Source organism: Alligator mississippiensis, chromosome 7, assembly GCF_030867095.1.
Source record: "Alligator mississippiensis isolate rAllMis1 chromosome 7, rAllMis1, whole genome shotgun sequence".
NCBI classification, from domain to species: Eukaryota; Metazoa; Chordata; order Crocodylia; family Alligatoridae; genus Alligator; species Alligator mississippiensis.
In genome coordinates, this window is record NC_081830.1 from 56,562,151 (window position 1) to 56,579,874 (window position 17,724).

The 17,724-nt window shown below is 41.1% G+C and overlaps 2 protein-coding genes across 7 annotated transcripts in view; both read left to right on the forward strand.

Annotated features, from left to right (window-relative positions):
- PLS1 (plastin 1) overlaps positions 1-11,904 on the forward strand; it is a 73,746-nt gene extending 61,842 nt beyond the window's left edge. For all 4 annotated transcript variants that reach the window (XM_019491856.2, XM_019491857.2, XM_059730997.1 and 1 more), the window contains 5 exons: positions 627-741; positions 1,807-1,940; positions 3,441-3,564; positions 8,180-8,304; positions 8,791-11,904. In XM_019491856.2, the coding sequence (XP_019347401.1) occupies positions 627-741; positions 1,807-1,940; positions 3,441-3,564; positions 8,180-8,304; positions 8,791-8,926 (634 nt within the window). In that variant the 3' untranslated portion in view covers positions 8,927-11,904. The remainder of the gene's footprint in view (positions 1-626; positions 742-1,806; positions 1,941-3,440; positions 3,565-8,179; positions 8,305-8,790) is intronic.
- Positions 11,905-13,566: 1,662 nt separating this feature from the next.
- TRPC1 (transient receptor potential cation channel subfamily C member 1) overlaps positions 13,567-17,724 on the forward strand; it is a 47,448-nt gene continuing 43,290 nt past the window's right edge. Inside the window, exons 1-2 of one of the 3 annotated variants that reach the window (XM_006263316.4) lie at positions 13,567-13,776; positions 14,576-14,730. In XM_006263316.4, the coding sequence (XP_006263378.1) occupies positions 13,641-13,776; positions 14,576-14,730 (291 nt within the window). In that variant the 5' untranslated portion in view covers positions 13,567-13,640. Of the gene's footprint in view, positions 13,777-13,824; positions 13,927-14,575; positions 14,731-17,724 lie in introns of those variants that run through there. The other 2 variants (XM_006263314.4, XM_059730992.1) reach the window with 2 other exon arrangements.

A 17,724-nucleotide genomic window follows, 5' to 3' on the forward strand; every position in this document is an offset into this window, starting at 1 on the left:
AATTGCTGAGGGTCTCGGCGGACTACTTAATAAACTTGTTTTTGTTCTACAAATCAAAGCACACAACTCGTATTTTAATATTAGTAGTCTTACAAGTATTGGTCCGCAACCTTTCTGTGAACCACCTGGATGAAGCTTGCGGACCACAGTTTGAGAACTTCTGGTCTAGATGAATATACTTGTTTTGATTAATCTTTCTAACTAAATCCACCTCTGGCAGAAACCAAGTATGAAAGTTGAAAGTTCAGAATGAATGAAAGCAGAGGGTTATATTAAAAACTGTTTGGCAACCTCAGCTATAATGGTCACTTCCTCACATGAACTTATAAATTCAATACCTGGGGAAAGTCTGTAGTTTTATTAATTACATTTGAAAGCTGAGAAAAAGACAGCTGAAGAATTAATATAATTTAAGATATGGGCAGGATCAAAGACTAGAAGGTTTGAATGTAGGGAAACATGTTCAAATTCTGTGCAGTTTTAATTTATGTGAGTGTATATTTGTTTTCTCACTCTGTTTTTGAGCTTTAAAAAATTCACTTGCAGGAGAAACTTATTAATATATTCAGTGTAAACATACATTTCTATAATTGAAAGCAGTTGTCTTTCTGCCTATTCTGATCTAGTGATCTTTCGAATGCCTTAATAATCTTCCAACTATATGAGATGATTTGTGTCCCAGTAGACTGGAACCAGGTCAACAAACCTCCATATCCTGCACTTGGTGGTAACATGAAAAAGGTCAGTGTACGCTTTCTGGTGTATGTTCTGCTCTGTCTGGGCTGACCCAGAACAGTGCAGGGCAAGGCTGGGGCATTTGCTACAGTAGCAAAGTTGCTGCAGCAACACAACATCCTGCCTTGCCCTGCTCTACACTAGGTCAGTTGGGCAGCACAGGTGGCAAGGGGAAGCTGGAGGGGTCAGGAGCCAGGAATCAAGCTAGGGAAAGCCTCTGCACACCTCTGGCTTCTCCTTGCTTGTGACCACATAGCTAAGCAGTGGGGGCAGTAGTTTAAAATCTGGAGAAGTCAGGAACCGGGAATGTTTAGACTTTCCCCAGCTTGGCAATCAGTTCCCTCTTGCTGCCCAGCCACTCAGCTGATTGGCAGGCAGTGGTTTGAAACCTGCCATCTGGGCATGGGGAGGGGGGGTCCCCAAGCCTTGATCTCAGCCTGTAGCTTTTAAATTGTCTCCCCACTTCTCAGCTGGATGGTGAGGCAGGAGCTGGGTCAGAGACCCACTCCTGGCTGCCAGCTTCCAAATTGCTGCACAGCTGGGTGGCAGGGCAGCAAAGGGAAGCCAGCAGAACTTGCAAGGGAAGCCCAGCTGGGGGAAGAGGCAAGGAATAGTGGATGCTGCTCCCCTCTCCTCCCAGTCTACAACAGGAGAAAACAGGTGCCCCCCACATCTTCTTTAGATGGGGGTGACTCCAGTCTCAGGAAGGCTGGGAGCCTTTCCTAGCTCCACTCCTTTTGATCCCCAGCAGGATGTAAACCAGTAAACATTCTATCTCCCAGGAGTGATTTAATCCTGGTTGTTGTTGGGTTATTTTTCTACTGAACTATACATTTTTGCTTTATGAGAAGAAACCTGAACATTTACACACTTTCGGTTTATACTGGGAGAAGGGTGATTTTCCTGGTTGAAACTGAATGTCTGTACTTTTTAATAATCCTCCTATCGTCCCCAGTGTTGATGTGGGTAAAGTTAGGGTAAACTAGATCAAGCTATGAGTAGATTCTAGGTCTATGTGTTAGTAATATAATATTTTTTCATATACGTAAAGGTTACACTTTTTTTTCTTAGATTGAGAATTGCAATTATGCAGTGGAACTTGGGAAGACAAAGGCCAAATTCTCCCTAGTTGGTATTGGTGGACAGGACTTAAATGAGGGCAATCGAACTCTGACCTTGGCATTGGTGTGGCAGCTGATGAGAAGGTGAGGAGTTGTTACAGTTGTTATATGCATACAGAACATTTACATTTTCATTTCTAAATAGTGGGAAGTCCTTCGCCTGTTGGCAGTCAAGCTGCAAATCTTATTAGAGAGCTAAACTCCACAGCTGCAGTGCAAATCAATGGTGCTCTGGCTTCACTAAGCGGGGTGGGGAGGCCCGTGGCCTAGCCCTGTGGAGGGTAAGTAAAGGGAGCATGGTTCAGCCACAGCCTGGCCCTGTGTGGGGAAAGAGGTGCGATCCAGCCCCATGGAGGGGAGGGGGCTTGGCCCAGCCCCAACCTGGCCCTGCGTGGGGGGAGGAAGGGGGCTTGAGCCAGCCCCAATCTTGCCCCACAGGGAAAAGAGATGTGGCCCAGCCTGAGTGGGGGGGCTAGGGCCTGGCCTCATCTGGCTGCAGGGGTGTTCAGGCTGTAGCTGAAGTAATTTAATTTGCTTTTTTTTCAAATTAAAACATTGGGCATTTTTTATTCCTACCATTTTTCATTACGGTAGTTAATGCAATTAAACAATAAGAGAATAAACTTTTGGCCTCTTTTTTAGGTCATTTGTCATAGTTCTACAATATCTTCTGGCCTCATAAATTGTTTTTTCTTTTGATTGGTTTCCGAAAATGCCACTGACACCAAGTGAGACTACAACACTGCTAAAAACAATTTAATTGTATTTCTTTATTGGTGTCAGCGGAGCTATAATTTATATGCACACATGATTTGCTTCATACTACGGAATTTCATAAAACTGCAAAACTACTGAGAAAGTATGCTACAAATAGTAAACTGACTTGGAACAGAATAAAAATTATGTGGATCAAAGGATGATTTTCTTGGATATCCTGAGAATAACCTTTTTCTTTTCAAACATAAATTTTGAATGCTTTCCTTTTTCCTCTGCAGTTTGACATGCTACATGGATGGAAACAAAAATGTTACACACACACACACACACACACACACACACACACACACACACACACACACACACTTTGTTTGTTTGTTTTTTCTTGGAAAAAAATGGCATAAAAGAGAATATGAGTTTCATTGTTCCCCCTCTGTGATACTTAGTATGAGGCAGTGATTGAAAGTAGAGGTTCCTATTGCAGAATTGAGATCTATATTTGTTAAAACATGGTCCAACTAAAAGGAAAAGCAGGAAAATCCACGATATTCTGCTTTGTATTCTTGGATGAAGATTACTTAAAACTACTTTTTAACTTACTTTTGGGAAGTCACTTGATTCCAGAGTGATGAACCCTTTCACTTCATTTTGTGAAACTAATGATGGATAAGGAAAATAAATATAGAAAGAAAATGTGACAGTGAAAATTAGAATCTGGAATGTTATTTTATTCTTGTGACAGTAATAATATAGAAGTAGAAAAATAGAGTACCAAAATAATTAATATAGCAAAAATTAAATGTCAAGATGAAAACTTTGGAACAGAGAATTCTATAAATCATTTGTAAATGACTTTTCCTGTTACAGGTATACTTTGAAAGTACTATCAGACCTTGGAGAAGGGGAAAAAGTAAATGATGACGTTATTATTAAATGGGTTAATCAAACACTTGCAAATGCAAATAAAAAAACCTCAATTACCAGCTTCAAGGTAAGTAAAAAATTATATGAGGAAATAATGGTGCATCTACTAAGTTCAGTTAGCATAATCGGATTTGGGTTTGGAATACAATGTGTTGTCTAAAAGTTTACAAAACTGTCTTGAATTTTTTTTTTAAATCAAATGAATCTCTGGTTATGTAAGATCAACAAGACCTAATTTTCAAAAGGGCTTCTAATTTGTCTATAATTTTCACAGCACAAATTGCAGTAACTAAACACCTCCCTCAGCTGTATATGCAGTCGCAGGGCTTGGGCGCTTAGTCATTTTTGTGTACAAATTTAGAAGACAATTTTGAAAGTGCATCCTGGTTTGAAATGGTTTCTTATAACTTTTGAAATGTTTCAGCCCTCTGGAATTATTTTTTTTCTGGGGTGTAGGAGAACCAGCAGAGGGAGCAAATGGTGGCTAACAAACCAGTCACTGTTTTGTGCTAGCACTGCTGCTGAGAAACAGCTGACCTAATAAAATAGATTGATGTCAACTTGTGCTTCATAAGGGCACTGGGCTAATATATTTGCAAAATGGATAAAGAGAAAATTGAAAGATAAAGTTTATGCATCTGCATTTAAGAGGTGTCTCATCTGCAAAATCTCACGTGTCAAGTATATAGTCACCTATCTTTTTAGAAATGATGGACTAATAATTACACAGAGAAATACAACTGCATTTTAAGTATGCAGCCTCAATGCATGTGTTCAAATAGTTAGTTGTCTATCTGGGCCACAGCTGGAAATGCAGAGCCCAAAAACTGAAAAGCTGGATGATCTGGCAATGGTAACTACTGAGAAATGTTTTGGAAGTGTCTTATTTTAGATCTAGGATAATGTTACTTGAGATATTTTTTCCCCCATTTAAATGACTGTTCTTAAATAAGTATGTATGTTTGTAAAAAAGTTGTATTTTTCTTCCTAGTCTTGGGTTAACAAAATGAAATAGCATCTTTGTGTAAGATAAAGAGGGTTGCAGGTCACCGAAATTCATTGTAGACAGGGAAAGTGGAGTTATATTAGATTAGCAACTGCCCAAGTAATTAAAATTACAAAGATTTTATGACAAATGAACTTGGGAGAGATACTCATCAGTTTAATCTATTCAAATAAACTAATGAAGTGCTACATTTAAATGTACAGAGAGATTGGTGGCAGTATGGGAATTAGAACGAACTTGAAATATTAGGCTTAATCTGATGGTAAGGGCATCACATGAATTACACGCTGAGCCTCCAAGGGAATGGAGCCAACTGCTTTACTGCTTCAGCACTTCCTGCTGATAGATCACTTGACGTCATCTTACTCCAGGCTGTTCATCTGCTTTAACAATTGGAAGGAATCAGCTGCTATTTTAAGAATAAGAAAAAGTACATTTCAGCATCTTAGAAACAAAATGCAGAACTCTGGGGATAGTTCAAAGTACCATCTGAATCCTAGAAACAGACAAGACCAAGCCATAAACTGGAAATAGTTCCATTAGGAGTAGGGGATATAGATGAAAGTATACTCACAGAAACATTCAGGCAAGGGTTTTAATTTTGAGATATTTTAAAAGTGCTTCAACTGCTTAGGAATCTTTTTAACTTTATTTGCAATTGAAAAAAATACTAATTTGAAGTAGGATGAGGCTATGAAAATTAGGGCAGAAACTAAATCAGCAATGCAGGAAGGATTCTCTTCTTTTACAAGTTAAAGGGGGAAAACATCTGATGTAGGGATCTACAGAGCAACAGCACGAAGCTGTGCTGGTTCATCATCACGGGACCATTGTTAGGGAACACTTAGGCAGAAATGAGAAGGAAGACCTTTACTGAGAGTTCAGGAACAAACCATCCTGATGTGCAGGAAGACTAACAAGCGTGACAGAAAACCAGCTTGGATTAGCAGGGAACTAATCAGTAAACAAGACCACCAAAAAGAAGGTCATAAGTGGAAACTTGGACAAAAAGCTAGGGAGAAGTATAAGAATATTGCTTAGGCATGAAGGGATGAAGTCAGGAAGGCCAAAGCGCAATTGGAGTTGCAGCTAGCAAGGGACATGAAGGAGGACAAGAAGGGTTTCTACAAGTATGTCAATAATAAGAGGAAGATCAGGGAAAGTGTGGCTTCCTTATTGAATTGGGGAGGTGACCTAGTGACAGACGATGCAGAATAGGCTGAAGTACTCAGTGGCCTTTTCACCTCAGTCTTCACAGGCAAGGTCAGCTCCCAGACTACTGCATCTGGCAGTACAGTTTGGGGAGGAAGTGAGCAGCCAACAGTGGTGAAAGAACAGGTTAGGGACTATTTAGAAAAGCTGGACATATACAAATCCATGGGACCAGACAGGATGCACCCAAAGGTGCTAAGGGATTCACCAAGGGCAAGTCATGCTTGACCAACCTGATTGCCTTCTATGGTGAGGTGACTGGCTCTGTAGATGCAAGGAGACCAGTGGAAGACGGTATCAAAACCTGTGCTAAAATCAAGTGATATACCTTGAGTTTAGCACAGCTTTTGATACCGTCTTCCACAACATTCTCACAGGCAAGCTAAGGAAGTATGGGCTGGATGATCAGACTGTAAAGTGGTTGGAAATGTGGCTGTCACATCAGGCTCAGAGGGTAGTAATGAATGGCTTGATGTCTAGTTGGCAGCTGGTATCAAGTGGAGTGCCCCAGGGGTTGGTCCTAAGACCAGTTTTGTTCAATATCTTCATCAACAATCTGGAAGATGGCATAGAGTGCACCCTCAGAAAGTTTGCAGATTGCACCAAGTTGTGAGAAGTAGTAGGTACACTGCAGGTTCTGGCTAGGATCCAGTGACCTAGACAAATTGGAGGATTGGGCCAAAAGGATTCACATGAGGTTCAACAAGGACAAGTGCAAAGTCCTGAATTTAGGATGGAACAATCCCATGCACCAGTACAGGCTGGGGCTGACTAGCTGGGCAGCAACTCTGCAGAAAAGGATCTGAGGATCTTGGCTAGCAGCATACTGGGCTGCATTGATAGGAGTGTTGCCAGGAGGGAAAGGGAAGTGATTATTCCCCACTAGTCAGCACTGGTGAGGCCACATCTCTGGAATACTGTGTTCAGTTTAGGGCTCCCCACTAAGAAAGGATGTGGACAAATTGGATGGAGTGCAGTGGAGGGCAACAAAACTGGTTTGGGGGCTGGGGCATATGACTTCTGCGGAGAGGCTGAGGGAACTGATCTTATTTCTTCTAGAGAAGAGAAGACTGAGAGGATTTAATAGCAGCCTTGAACTACCTGAAGGGGTGTTCGAAAGAGGATGAATGTAAACTGTTCTCACTGGTGGCAGATGACAGAACACAGAGCAATGTTCTCAAGTTGCGGCAAGGGAAGCTTAGGTTAGATATTAGGAAGAATTTTCTCACTAGGAGGGTGGTAAAACACTGGAACAGGCTACCCAGAGAGGTTGTGAACTCCCCATCCTTGGAAGTTTTTAAAACCTGGCTAGACAAAGCCTTGGTTGGGATAATCTAGTCAGGGATGGTCCTGCTTTGAGCAGGTGATTGGACAAGGTGACCTCCTGAAGTCCTTTCCAACCCTAATTTTTTTATTTTATGATACAGCATGATTTCCTGGAATGGGAGTCTACAGAGTATTACAAATTGCTGTAGATATTACTGTTGGTTTGTAAAATGTCAGCTTTCCTACTGTGGCATTAAAATTTGCTTGAATGGGTAGCAGTGCATAGCTGCATTGGGGAATCAGTGACTGCATAACATACCACAAGTTTATATTCCTTCTAGAGGGAGGGATCAGAAGACTTGCAGAGCCTGAGCTCTGTAAATGTGATAGGGGGCAAGTGATATTTGAACTCCCTTTTATAGAATTGCATAATATTCTACAGAGACACACAAGATATAATTGAAACTTGAACCTTTTAGGAAAAGATTAGATAATCCAGTTCAAACTAGAAATACAGAGAGACCATAAGGCTAGTTTACCTGGTCAGGTTAAGATGTCCCTTGTGTGACATCAAGAATTGCTAGGTGATATAAAATCAAGAACACTGCTACATTATATCACTGTATCTGCCAGATTAGTCCATTCTGGTGGTGGCAGCCAGGCAAAAATTGCAGTAGATCTTAGGTCACCTTTGCCTTCCTCCCTGAATCCTAAACTGAGCCCAGTTTGGTGGTCCCCAAAGACTAAGCTCCCAAAATGCATAAACTGTAAGAGAGAGGAAGAATCATTTCACATTTATAATATCAATGTACTCTCTTAACCACCAAGAAGATACTCGGCATTGTATAGCTTGTACACAAATAAAAATAGGATGCAAGATTAAGAAGGTGCTTAAAGATTGCTCCTTGTTGTCACTAAAACAAGTTATTTACATTTATTTAATAGCAGAAATATAGAGAATGTGAGGAGTGAAAGAGGAAACACGTGGATTGTGATCTCTCTGAAACCTCCCACTGACTTCACAGCAACTTTTACACAGGCAAGGAAAGCATAGTTAGGACTGATATAAGAAAAAAAAAGGTAGAATAAAACAATAATGTATCTTATTAACTTTATTTAAAAGTAGATGTGATTGCTGTAGCTGTTAGGATGATCAAAATATATCTGCTAACTTATGTTAATTAAATCTTTCTTCTAGGACAGATCTATTAGCACTAGTTTGCCTGTCCTAGATTTAATAGATGCCATTGCACCAAAAGCAATTCGTCAAGAAATGGTCAAGAGAGAAGATCTTTCTGATGAAGACAAATTGAATAATGCTAAGTAAGCTGTTAAATAATATTTTATATTTTCTTGTGCAATGAACAAGTTTGTGATTTTCTTATACTTTAACAGTATGAACATAGATGTATTCATGCTTTTAAATACAAAGACATTACATTTTAAATAGTAACATTTTTTAAACCTTTTTTACAGCAGATTAACAGTAGTGGTCAATTTTACTACTGGCATAACCTGGCAGCGCTGTATTGAAGCTGTTGATATTAATAGCCTAACTCAGCTCACATTTGTGTGTGTACACACACACACACACACACACGTGTCAATCTCAGGCACAATAAATGTTCAATGCAACTGTTAATACTTAATTGTTCCATTACATTAAATGCATTTTCCACTACAAATTAAATATTAATTGGAAATAAGTATCTCAACCTTTAATTAAATATGTTGTTTTTGCATGTCTCAGCACAAACATAGTAGATACCAGTAAAATAATTATATCATTTTCTTTCTTGTGTTTCCAAGATATGCCATTTCGGTTGCTCGAAAGATTGGTGCCCGCATATATGCCCTACCAGATGATCTGGTAGAAGTGAAGCCAAAAATGGTTATGACGGTGTTTGCATGCTTGATGGGGAGAGGACTGAACAAAGCAATATAATGAAGACATTAGTTTTTTTTTTCCTGCCATGCTAAGTATGATAAATGCCTCACAGTTTACAGAATTCTGAAGTTTTAATGGGTGTAAAACCAGAGATAAATTTGTATGCTGAAGTACAGATAGATAATTAATTACATTTTAATAACTTGTTTATATTTAGTTAAGGTTTCATAAAATATGATTTATGTATGTGTTAATCCTTTATCCAGAATACATGCATTACCATATTAAGATTAGATTGCTGTATTGTTCTTTTTTAAACAAAAAAAGTCTTGTAAATCAATTCTAGCTCATACTGTTTTCATAGTGTGAAAAAGATCCCCAGCTTTTAAAATACTGTTTCAGGATCTGCTATGACACAATTTGATTTTTGTGGTTGTTATTTCCATGTGGTCATATTTGTGCACAAGTGCATTCCAACACTATTGTAATCTCCCAAACTGCACAAAAATCAGCATGTACCTCGATAGGTCTGATCCAATTCCTGTTGAAATCGATAAGAGTCTTGCCACAGAGGTTAATGGGGTCAGGCCATGATATTGTGTGGAATTTACAATGATATTTCTCATAAAATTGTTCAATGTTTTGAATGGGAACAAACTCCTAGATGTATGTGGTAGTCTGTTTTCTTAAAAAGCAAGAATACATTCACCAAAGTGAAGAATAAATTATTTTTATGACTCCTAATTTAAGAAAGAAACAGAAAATAGTAAACCAAAATGTAACAATGTCATTATTAGAATATTTGCATAGACTTAACCATTGCAGTTGGAAAAAATAGGGGAAATTTCATAAAGTATTCTATAAAAAATCAGTAAAGATAGCATGCCAACCCAGTTTGGGGACTTGCCTTAAGTGTAACATTTTTTAAATATGCGTCTGTCTCTCTGTCATTGATTTTTATGCTGGAAACTTATAAAATCAATACACTGTACTGGCTTCTGGCAGTAAAGCCATATTTCTTAATATGACTGAAATATGAATTTGTATTCTTGTTCTGTAGTTATAAATTTTAATCTAAAACTTCTGGAACCTTTAACTTTTATTAAAGTAATTTTTAAGATGAGCCAAATAAGATGAAATTCCCAACTAAATCCTCAGTAAATATAGAGTCAAATATATATATAGAAAAGTAATTTTCTATATATATATTTGACAAAAACTGATATACAAACATTACAAGCAACTCAAAGGCTAGAAATAGATATTGCCAAATTAAGTGGATCAGCCATGCTGGGAAGTGTCCAGGCACAACTGATCTGCTTCACTGTGGAAAACACATTGTCCTGTCAACTGATCTTGTGGGACAACAGGCAACCTAACCTGTTCCCCACTTAGAGACGCATCCACCACGCTCCCCATGTCAAATTCACTCTGGTGCCATCCTAGGGCTGGGACCACCAGTTAGGATGGCGCCAAAGTGTCAAACTGGTGCTCCTCTTTGACACAAAGAAGAAACATGGCTTCTGTCTTTAGTGCATAAGAGGATTCTGGGGAGTTCGGAAAATTAGAAATGGGCTACAGAACCTTTGTCTGTGTTTTGCTAATTCATATATACCTCCAGACCATAATATGAAGCTATTAGCTTGTGATAATTACCAGATTTCTATCCTTGGTTCTAGAAAAAAATATCCAAACAGAAAGCCAGGAAACTGAATGATCTAGCACTAAATGTGTGACACTTAGTTCAGATTCATACAGAGACAAGCGTATCAAAGGTTGGAAGACCTTATTTGAGATATACAGAATCAAGAGGCTTTTCACTCGTCCTTCATACTACAAGAACTAATTCTTTGCAGTATCATTGTCCACATCTTGCAGGTTATACAAATTTCTCTCTTCAGGACTCGCAACTGGTTGCTGTGAAAACTAGGGGTGTGTGAAGCTTCAGTCGCTGATTCAATTTGGCAGAGATTCGGCCCGATTCAACAGCTGAATCTCCAAATCTGAATGTAACCAGGAGACCCTGTCAACTCTCTGAATCAGAACCCTCCAAATCAATTGAGAGCTTCAGAAGTAGACACAACTTTATATGGGTTTTTTTCTACATACATCAAGGTACCAGGTGGCTTGTGAATGCTGAGATGGTTGGGTGGATGGAGCATCCCCTGAATCACTGTCCCCTGAATCAGGCCGAATCTGACTCGAATATGGCCCACTTCACACACCCCTAGTGCAAATCCTATTGTTTTGTTATAAAGTACTGCTCTGCCATTGTAATGTGTACGTACGTATACGGGCATGTGTGCGGGGTGCATGCATGCATTTTACAGGTACACACACACACACACATACCCTCCCAGACCTTTTCTTTGTTTACCTCATTTATTTTGGTGAAACTGAAGCTTGCTTTCAAGGTAAAACTAATTGCTTTGACAAGTTTGTCTTGAAATGTTCTCAACATAAAGAGCCTGACATCAGAGGTTATAAAGTCTGAGGCTCCAGGACCTGAAGGCAGCAGAATGGATGGTGTGTAATCATCTGAAAGGAATCTGAAGTTCTAGAGTAAAGTTTCCTCTGAGGAGTACAAGTGATTCCACTGACTGAAAATAATAAATTAAAAGTAAAACATGACCCCAGTCCCCCCTTGCCCCCCCCCAAAAAAACACCCCAAAAACAAAAACAGTCCAGATTGATTTATGTGAATCATTGTAGTTGAGGTAAAGTTAATTATATATTACATCTACGGAGGATCTGGCCTCATGCCCCTGAATGCTGTGGACTGGCTGAGTAGAGAGATCTAAAGTCCTGCATCCCTTAGTAAATCAACAATCAACAATAAGGACTCGTACCATGTTGAAAATGAACTTGAGTGAAAGACAGATCAATATTTCAGAAATATTTGTTTCCAGATTAGGGGCTAAACAGATGCATTAGACTTATCTTGAGGATGCCTTTGTAAACAATCTACTGCTTTTTGGCCTCTCGCTTGTGTATCACCTCATGGAAAATAAATTCTATTCCTGTCTTTCTACTTACGTTTTGTTTGTCCATAATTTATTCATAGGGAAAATCAAGAAAGCACTTACAACTCTTTAAAGTTATTTCCTGCTTGACCTTTTCAAGCTCCCTTTCACTCTCTTTCTTCTAGATGTTTCTCTTTCATCAGGTTTGATTCACAATGTTCCTTAGTTTCCCCTTCCCCTTCCCCGCGTCCCAGGCCCTGGATAGTTGTTCACACACCTTGACAACTGACAAGTCCATCACCCTTAATCTCTTCCAGTTGTGTCCTTATCTGATTTTCTCCATCTTCTGCCTCCTTTCCTCCACTGTTTCTTCCTTGCACCTCATTCCCCATGGCCAGGCCCACCCTGAGTCCAAATCCCAATTTAAAACCATGCTCCTGCTATCCTGGTTCCTTTGGACAAACCCAGAACCTTGTTTCATTAGAACCTCGTCACCTCGCCCTCACCAGTGAGAAGCAAACGGAGGCCCCTGCTAGATGTCACCTATATTCTGCAATTAACTGGTCAATTGTGCGAGAAATTCAGAGCCATACTGCGAATTTTAAGACCAGCCACAAGTGATGTACGCAAGATGTACGCTTTTTCTAATTCTATCTAGCTAAATGCATGAAGCAGTTTGCTGACACTGGGCAGGGTGTGGTGTATGTAAGATAAGAAGAGATTGCTTGCTGAGAAAAGATGCCATGTAGGCAAGTACGGGCATGTTCTGTGGCTAAGGTAACGTGCTCGTGGGCTAAAAGAAGCAACCAATAGTAACTGCACAGCGTGTTGGGTGAGAGAAAACTATATAAGGCTAACGCCAACTAGGTTGGGTGGGTGCTTGCTTTGCGAACGATCGCCAAGTACCCCCTTTCTGCACAGACTTGGAATAATAAAGATTAAGTTGGATCCTCCACCCCTGTGTGTTTATTGGCAAAAGCGCACCGGGCATGACCTCACCGTCTTTGCAGACAACACAAGCAGAACAACTTGTACTCCTGAGGCCAGGGGGGTATGGTGACTGCCTGCAGGCGCTGGCAGTGATGTAGGGTGTGAGGGTGGGCCAAGTGGGGATCGCTCGCAGGTGGCTGCAGCAGCGAAGGGGGTGGCAAGCGGCAACGGCCCACAGATGCCAATGGCAGGATTGGCAGCAGCCACTCTCAGGTGGGGCACGTGCCTCCCCTATGCGTCGCCTGTGGCCGTGAGTGCAAAGGTGAGTTGCCGACCCTGAGTGAAGCCATTCCAGATGATTTTTTTCCCAACATGACATAAAGTCAATTGTACTGTTCAACCCACCCACGCTATCAGTCTCCCGGGCTGCTTTCAACACGGGGAGACGGAGGCCGATGGCCGTAGCCGTGCGGCCAACCGGGGAGGGTTGGCAACCCTAGTACAAAGCAATGATCACGCCATCAACATGAGCGTGCGGCTATCACCAGAGCCAACCGGCTACGAAGTCGGTACTTGAACACGTGGTTTCTACCCAGCTTTCGTCTGCACGTGCAGCAGGGCCGCCGCCGCCTCGCCTTGGGGCGAGGGAGGGAGCTCCCGCCGCCAGGGCAGAGCAGGGGGCAGCGCAGCCGAGGCGGACGGGGATGCCCACGGCCACGACACGGCAGCAACGCGCCTGCGCGGGGCGGGCCCAGCCCGGCGGGGATTTGGGGGCTGGCCGGCCCTGATTCGCACCGCGTCCGGCCCGGAGCCCGCCGCCCCCGCCTGGGGGGGCCAGGGCCGCGCGTGCGCAGTGCGGCGGGTGCGGGGTGGCTGCCATGGCCGCGCTGTACCAGAGCGCCGACCCCTCGGCCTCGGCCTCCCCCAACAAGCTGCTGGCGCTGAAGGACGTGCGGCATGTGAAGGAGGAAACCACCCTGGACGAGAAGCTCTTCCTGCTCGCCTGCGACAAAGGTACCGCGGCCGGCGGGGCGGGGCCGGGCCGGGCAGTCCCCGCACTTCGCTGTCGAGGAGCCTGAGGCGCCCATCTCGGGGCGGCGGGTTGAAGGCTGTGGCCTTCTGTGGAAGATTTACTCGCGAATTTAACGATCGGATCTTCTGTCGGTGTGTTGTAAACTAGGCCTCTTTTTTTTTTTTGACACAGACCAACAACGATAGGATACAGTAGTTCCCCTCGCTTCAGCAAACGTGTGTCCACAGCATAATTTGTGTATCGTGTATTTTACCGTATAGGCGTGCATGTGTGTATTTTGTAAACGGTAACTTGACTGACAACGTTTGGAAGGAGAAGAGGGCCGCGCCAAGCGAGGCGAGAAGGAGGCGCAGGGCTTGTCCAGCTGCAGTGGGAGGGGTGGAGATCTTGGGTGGCGATACCAGTGTAGCTCCATGCAGTACAGATCTGCCCTGTCTGACACGGTTCAACTTCTGCCTCTCTTTGGAGACTACTTGGAAGCTGTTGCCCCCCTCTTCAAAAAGTCCCATTTGTCCTTTTCTGAATTCCAGCTTAGGAAGGGGGGAACAGACTCAACTGGCATTAATTTCCCATTTGATGGGAGCAGCTGTTGGCCGCTTAGCTGTTAGTCAGCGTTCGTTGTTTTGTTCATGGATTGTTGGTATCTATGTTATGTCAAATGAAACCTTAGATTTATGAGTATGTACTTTGTATGCTATGTTAATTGATAAAATACTGTGACAAACTTCAGAATATTTCCCAATAAAACAAATCTAAGACTTTCATATGGTGCTTGTTTAGGTGATTATTACATGGTTAAGAGACTGTTGGAAGAGAACAGCTCCGGTGAAATGAACATAAATTGCGTGGATGTGCTTGGGAGAAACGCTGTTACCATAACCATTGAGAATGAAAATTTGGACATACTCCAGCTTCTTTTGGATTATGGCTGCCAGGTACAGAACTCTCTTTGTTTGACTGAAAAATTTAAACATTCTTCTATAGTATGCATACTTACCAGGATGGATAAAAATGAATGATTTTTTTTTTAACTTTTAAAAATCAGATTTTTTTTATTTAAATCAGATTTTTTTAAAATTTAATCAGATTTTTTATTTTTTTAAATGCTTTAAAAAATCCTCTATAAAGATATGTTAAAGCTCAAAGAGATCATCTTGGAATAGGGATTTATAACTTCTAATTATATACTATTTGAGGCAATTCATTAATGTAACCTTCTTAGTGAAGTATTATAAATATGGCATAATAGGCCATGGACTGTATTAGGGGCCCAATCTTATGAGGTTCCCAGAGGCTCCTCTATGGATTAGTAAAGATTAAAAAAAAACACTCTACCCAATGGGACACAGCGCTCAGTGTAAAAGATCTCATTAAGCATCTCTGTGATTAGTTTCAGTTCTCAAACTCTGGATTTGTGTCTCCAGAGATAACATCCTTGTTAATAGCAGTGTCTGAAGATGAAAGAGAACAGACCTGATCAGCCCTCTTGTCTTTCTGCAAGTTAGTATACACAGTCAAGCCCTTATCTTTCTGTAGAAGTACAAAGTTTCAAGAAGTTAAATGAATAGAGAATATCAAACAAAAAGAATGCACGTTTTATAGAAAGCAATGATTAAATCGGGGCTTTCTGACCAGTGATTTAAATCCATTCGATTTAAATGAAATTCACCCTGATATTTTCCTTGTCATTGATTTGTCTTGCGCTTCTAGAAACCAAGGGCAGGGAGTACTGCTTTAGCTATCAATTTTGTCCCTTTTCAGGGAGGGATTTTAATTTTTCTAGGTCTGCCCTGTCTCTCTAATGGAGTTTCATTAACAGAGCATATTTATTTATCTTCCTATATTTGGTTGTTCATGCTTTAGAGTCAGTGCACACATTGTCTCCCAAGCTAATTATTCTTTGCAACTATTGTAGTGCAGTTGCATATCCTTAAAGTCTTTACAATACAGTGGGCACTTTGCCACTGGATTATAACCATTAAGGTGTGTAAAAATTGGAGTTCTACTTCTTAATTCAAGCATATATAGCGCTATAGTTCAGAGTTTGCATTCAGTGTATTGTAAAATAATGTTTATGATGAATTCTACTATAAACCTAGAAGGTAACAGTGGTATACTACATTTTCTCCATATAGTTCAGAATTTCAAACCATTCTCCCCCCTCCCCCCATGTTACAGTTAAAATAAAGCACAATGTAGAACTTTTTCTCTGGAGAGAAGTTTATATTGGTACAGTGATCCTCATCTGAATTTTGCATTTTGACTTAAAAACTATCTTAACCTCTTAATTCCTTGTTTTCTTCTCTACTTTGGGGAGATGTTGGTCCTTGCAGCAATAGGTAGCTTTCCCTCCAAGTTTGATCTGTCTTTTGTGGCAGAGGGCCATCTTCCTCAAGGATCTTTTAGACAGTGGAAGATTGTCCTACCTAACAACACTTCCTTAAAATATGCTATTGCTGAGAAGGGATACTTCATGCCATGTTTCTTTCTTCAGATTTTTAACCAAAAATTTAAAGTTTTCAAAGAACTTAACAAGGAGCAGTATAAATTGCAATGAGAATTAAAAATTGGCAGGAACCTAATGAAAAGCTACCATCCCTGGCAACAAACCTGCTTTTACTATTGTGGTCATGGAATCTGAGAAATAGAACTAAGTGGGATCTCGAGAGATCATATAATCCATGGCCCTGCACTGGCCTATGATTCTTCAGGTTCTTCTATTTAAAGATAGGTATTATGTTTGCCTTTCTTTAGTCCAGTATAGAAACTGATATCTTATTCTTATTTCCAAAAGAAAAACCTGCAAACTGTTTCCTGAAGGTAAATAGGAAATGCATTTTTAAGGTTGCTTTCACAAATGGTATATGCTGTTGAAAGCAACAATTAATCTGTAATAAGAGCTGAAAAATTATGGAGGCTGGGAAAAATGTTTCCAAGCAACAGAATCATTAGACCAGCGTGAAGATTTTATAACACTGGACGGCTGTCATCTTATTTTTCTGGTTTGCCTCCTAGGTCAGGTTTTGATCTCCAGGCTGGACTTCGTGTGCATAACATTAAAAACAGCAAGGATCCAAAGACTCTTCCTTCACCCCTCTTGAATGGCTTGTGCTTCTTTTTCATATTCCAGACAGTCTAAAATATGGGCACTGCAAATGGCTTTCTGCATTTGTCATTCTTTGGTACTTGATAACATCATAGCACCCCCTTGTACTCCCTTTGATCTTCAGTCCTGGAGATCCGTTGAGAAGAATCATTTTTAGCTTTTCACAGTTTGGTTATACAGGTTTTCCACTCTTTATGCTGTACATGCGTTCCTGGAAAACGGCACATGATTTGAACTTGCATAAAGGGAACCCACTTTACCATGTAACAAATAGGAATACATTCCAAGACCTCGACTGTACTGACCCCCAGACCATTTCTACCACTTTTACAAGACAATTTTGGTACTCACCCATAGCAGACAGTACACAAAAGCACAGGGTTGTGGTGAATGTTTAGTTGGTGTGAAGAGAGGGTGGTGAAAGGTCTTCAGTGTCAGATCCCACGTCCTGGTAGTTCGTACAGGTTGGGTAACATCCATAGGAGAATCCATAGGCATGGGGCTCTCATCACCCTCCAATATCAGTGGGGTGGGGCTGGGGATAGCTGAGTTAGGCTTCACGAACTGGTACATGGTGCACTGCCTCACTGATTATTGGATCTGGGCATACACCTCCTTTTAGGGACCAAGGAGAGAGTTCAAACCATGATTAAATTCTAGGCTCCTGTTCAGGCTAGGGTCCAGATCCAGGGCAAACTGAGCAAGCTTCTCAGCCTGTGCAAAAAACTCTGCCAGCTTCTTAATAGTCATGTCCTTGACCTCGAGAACCACCTCTTAATCCTGTTTTTCCTCTTCCTTATCGGCAGCTACAGTCTCTATCAGT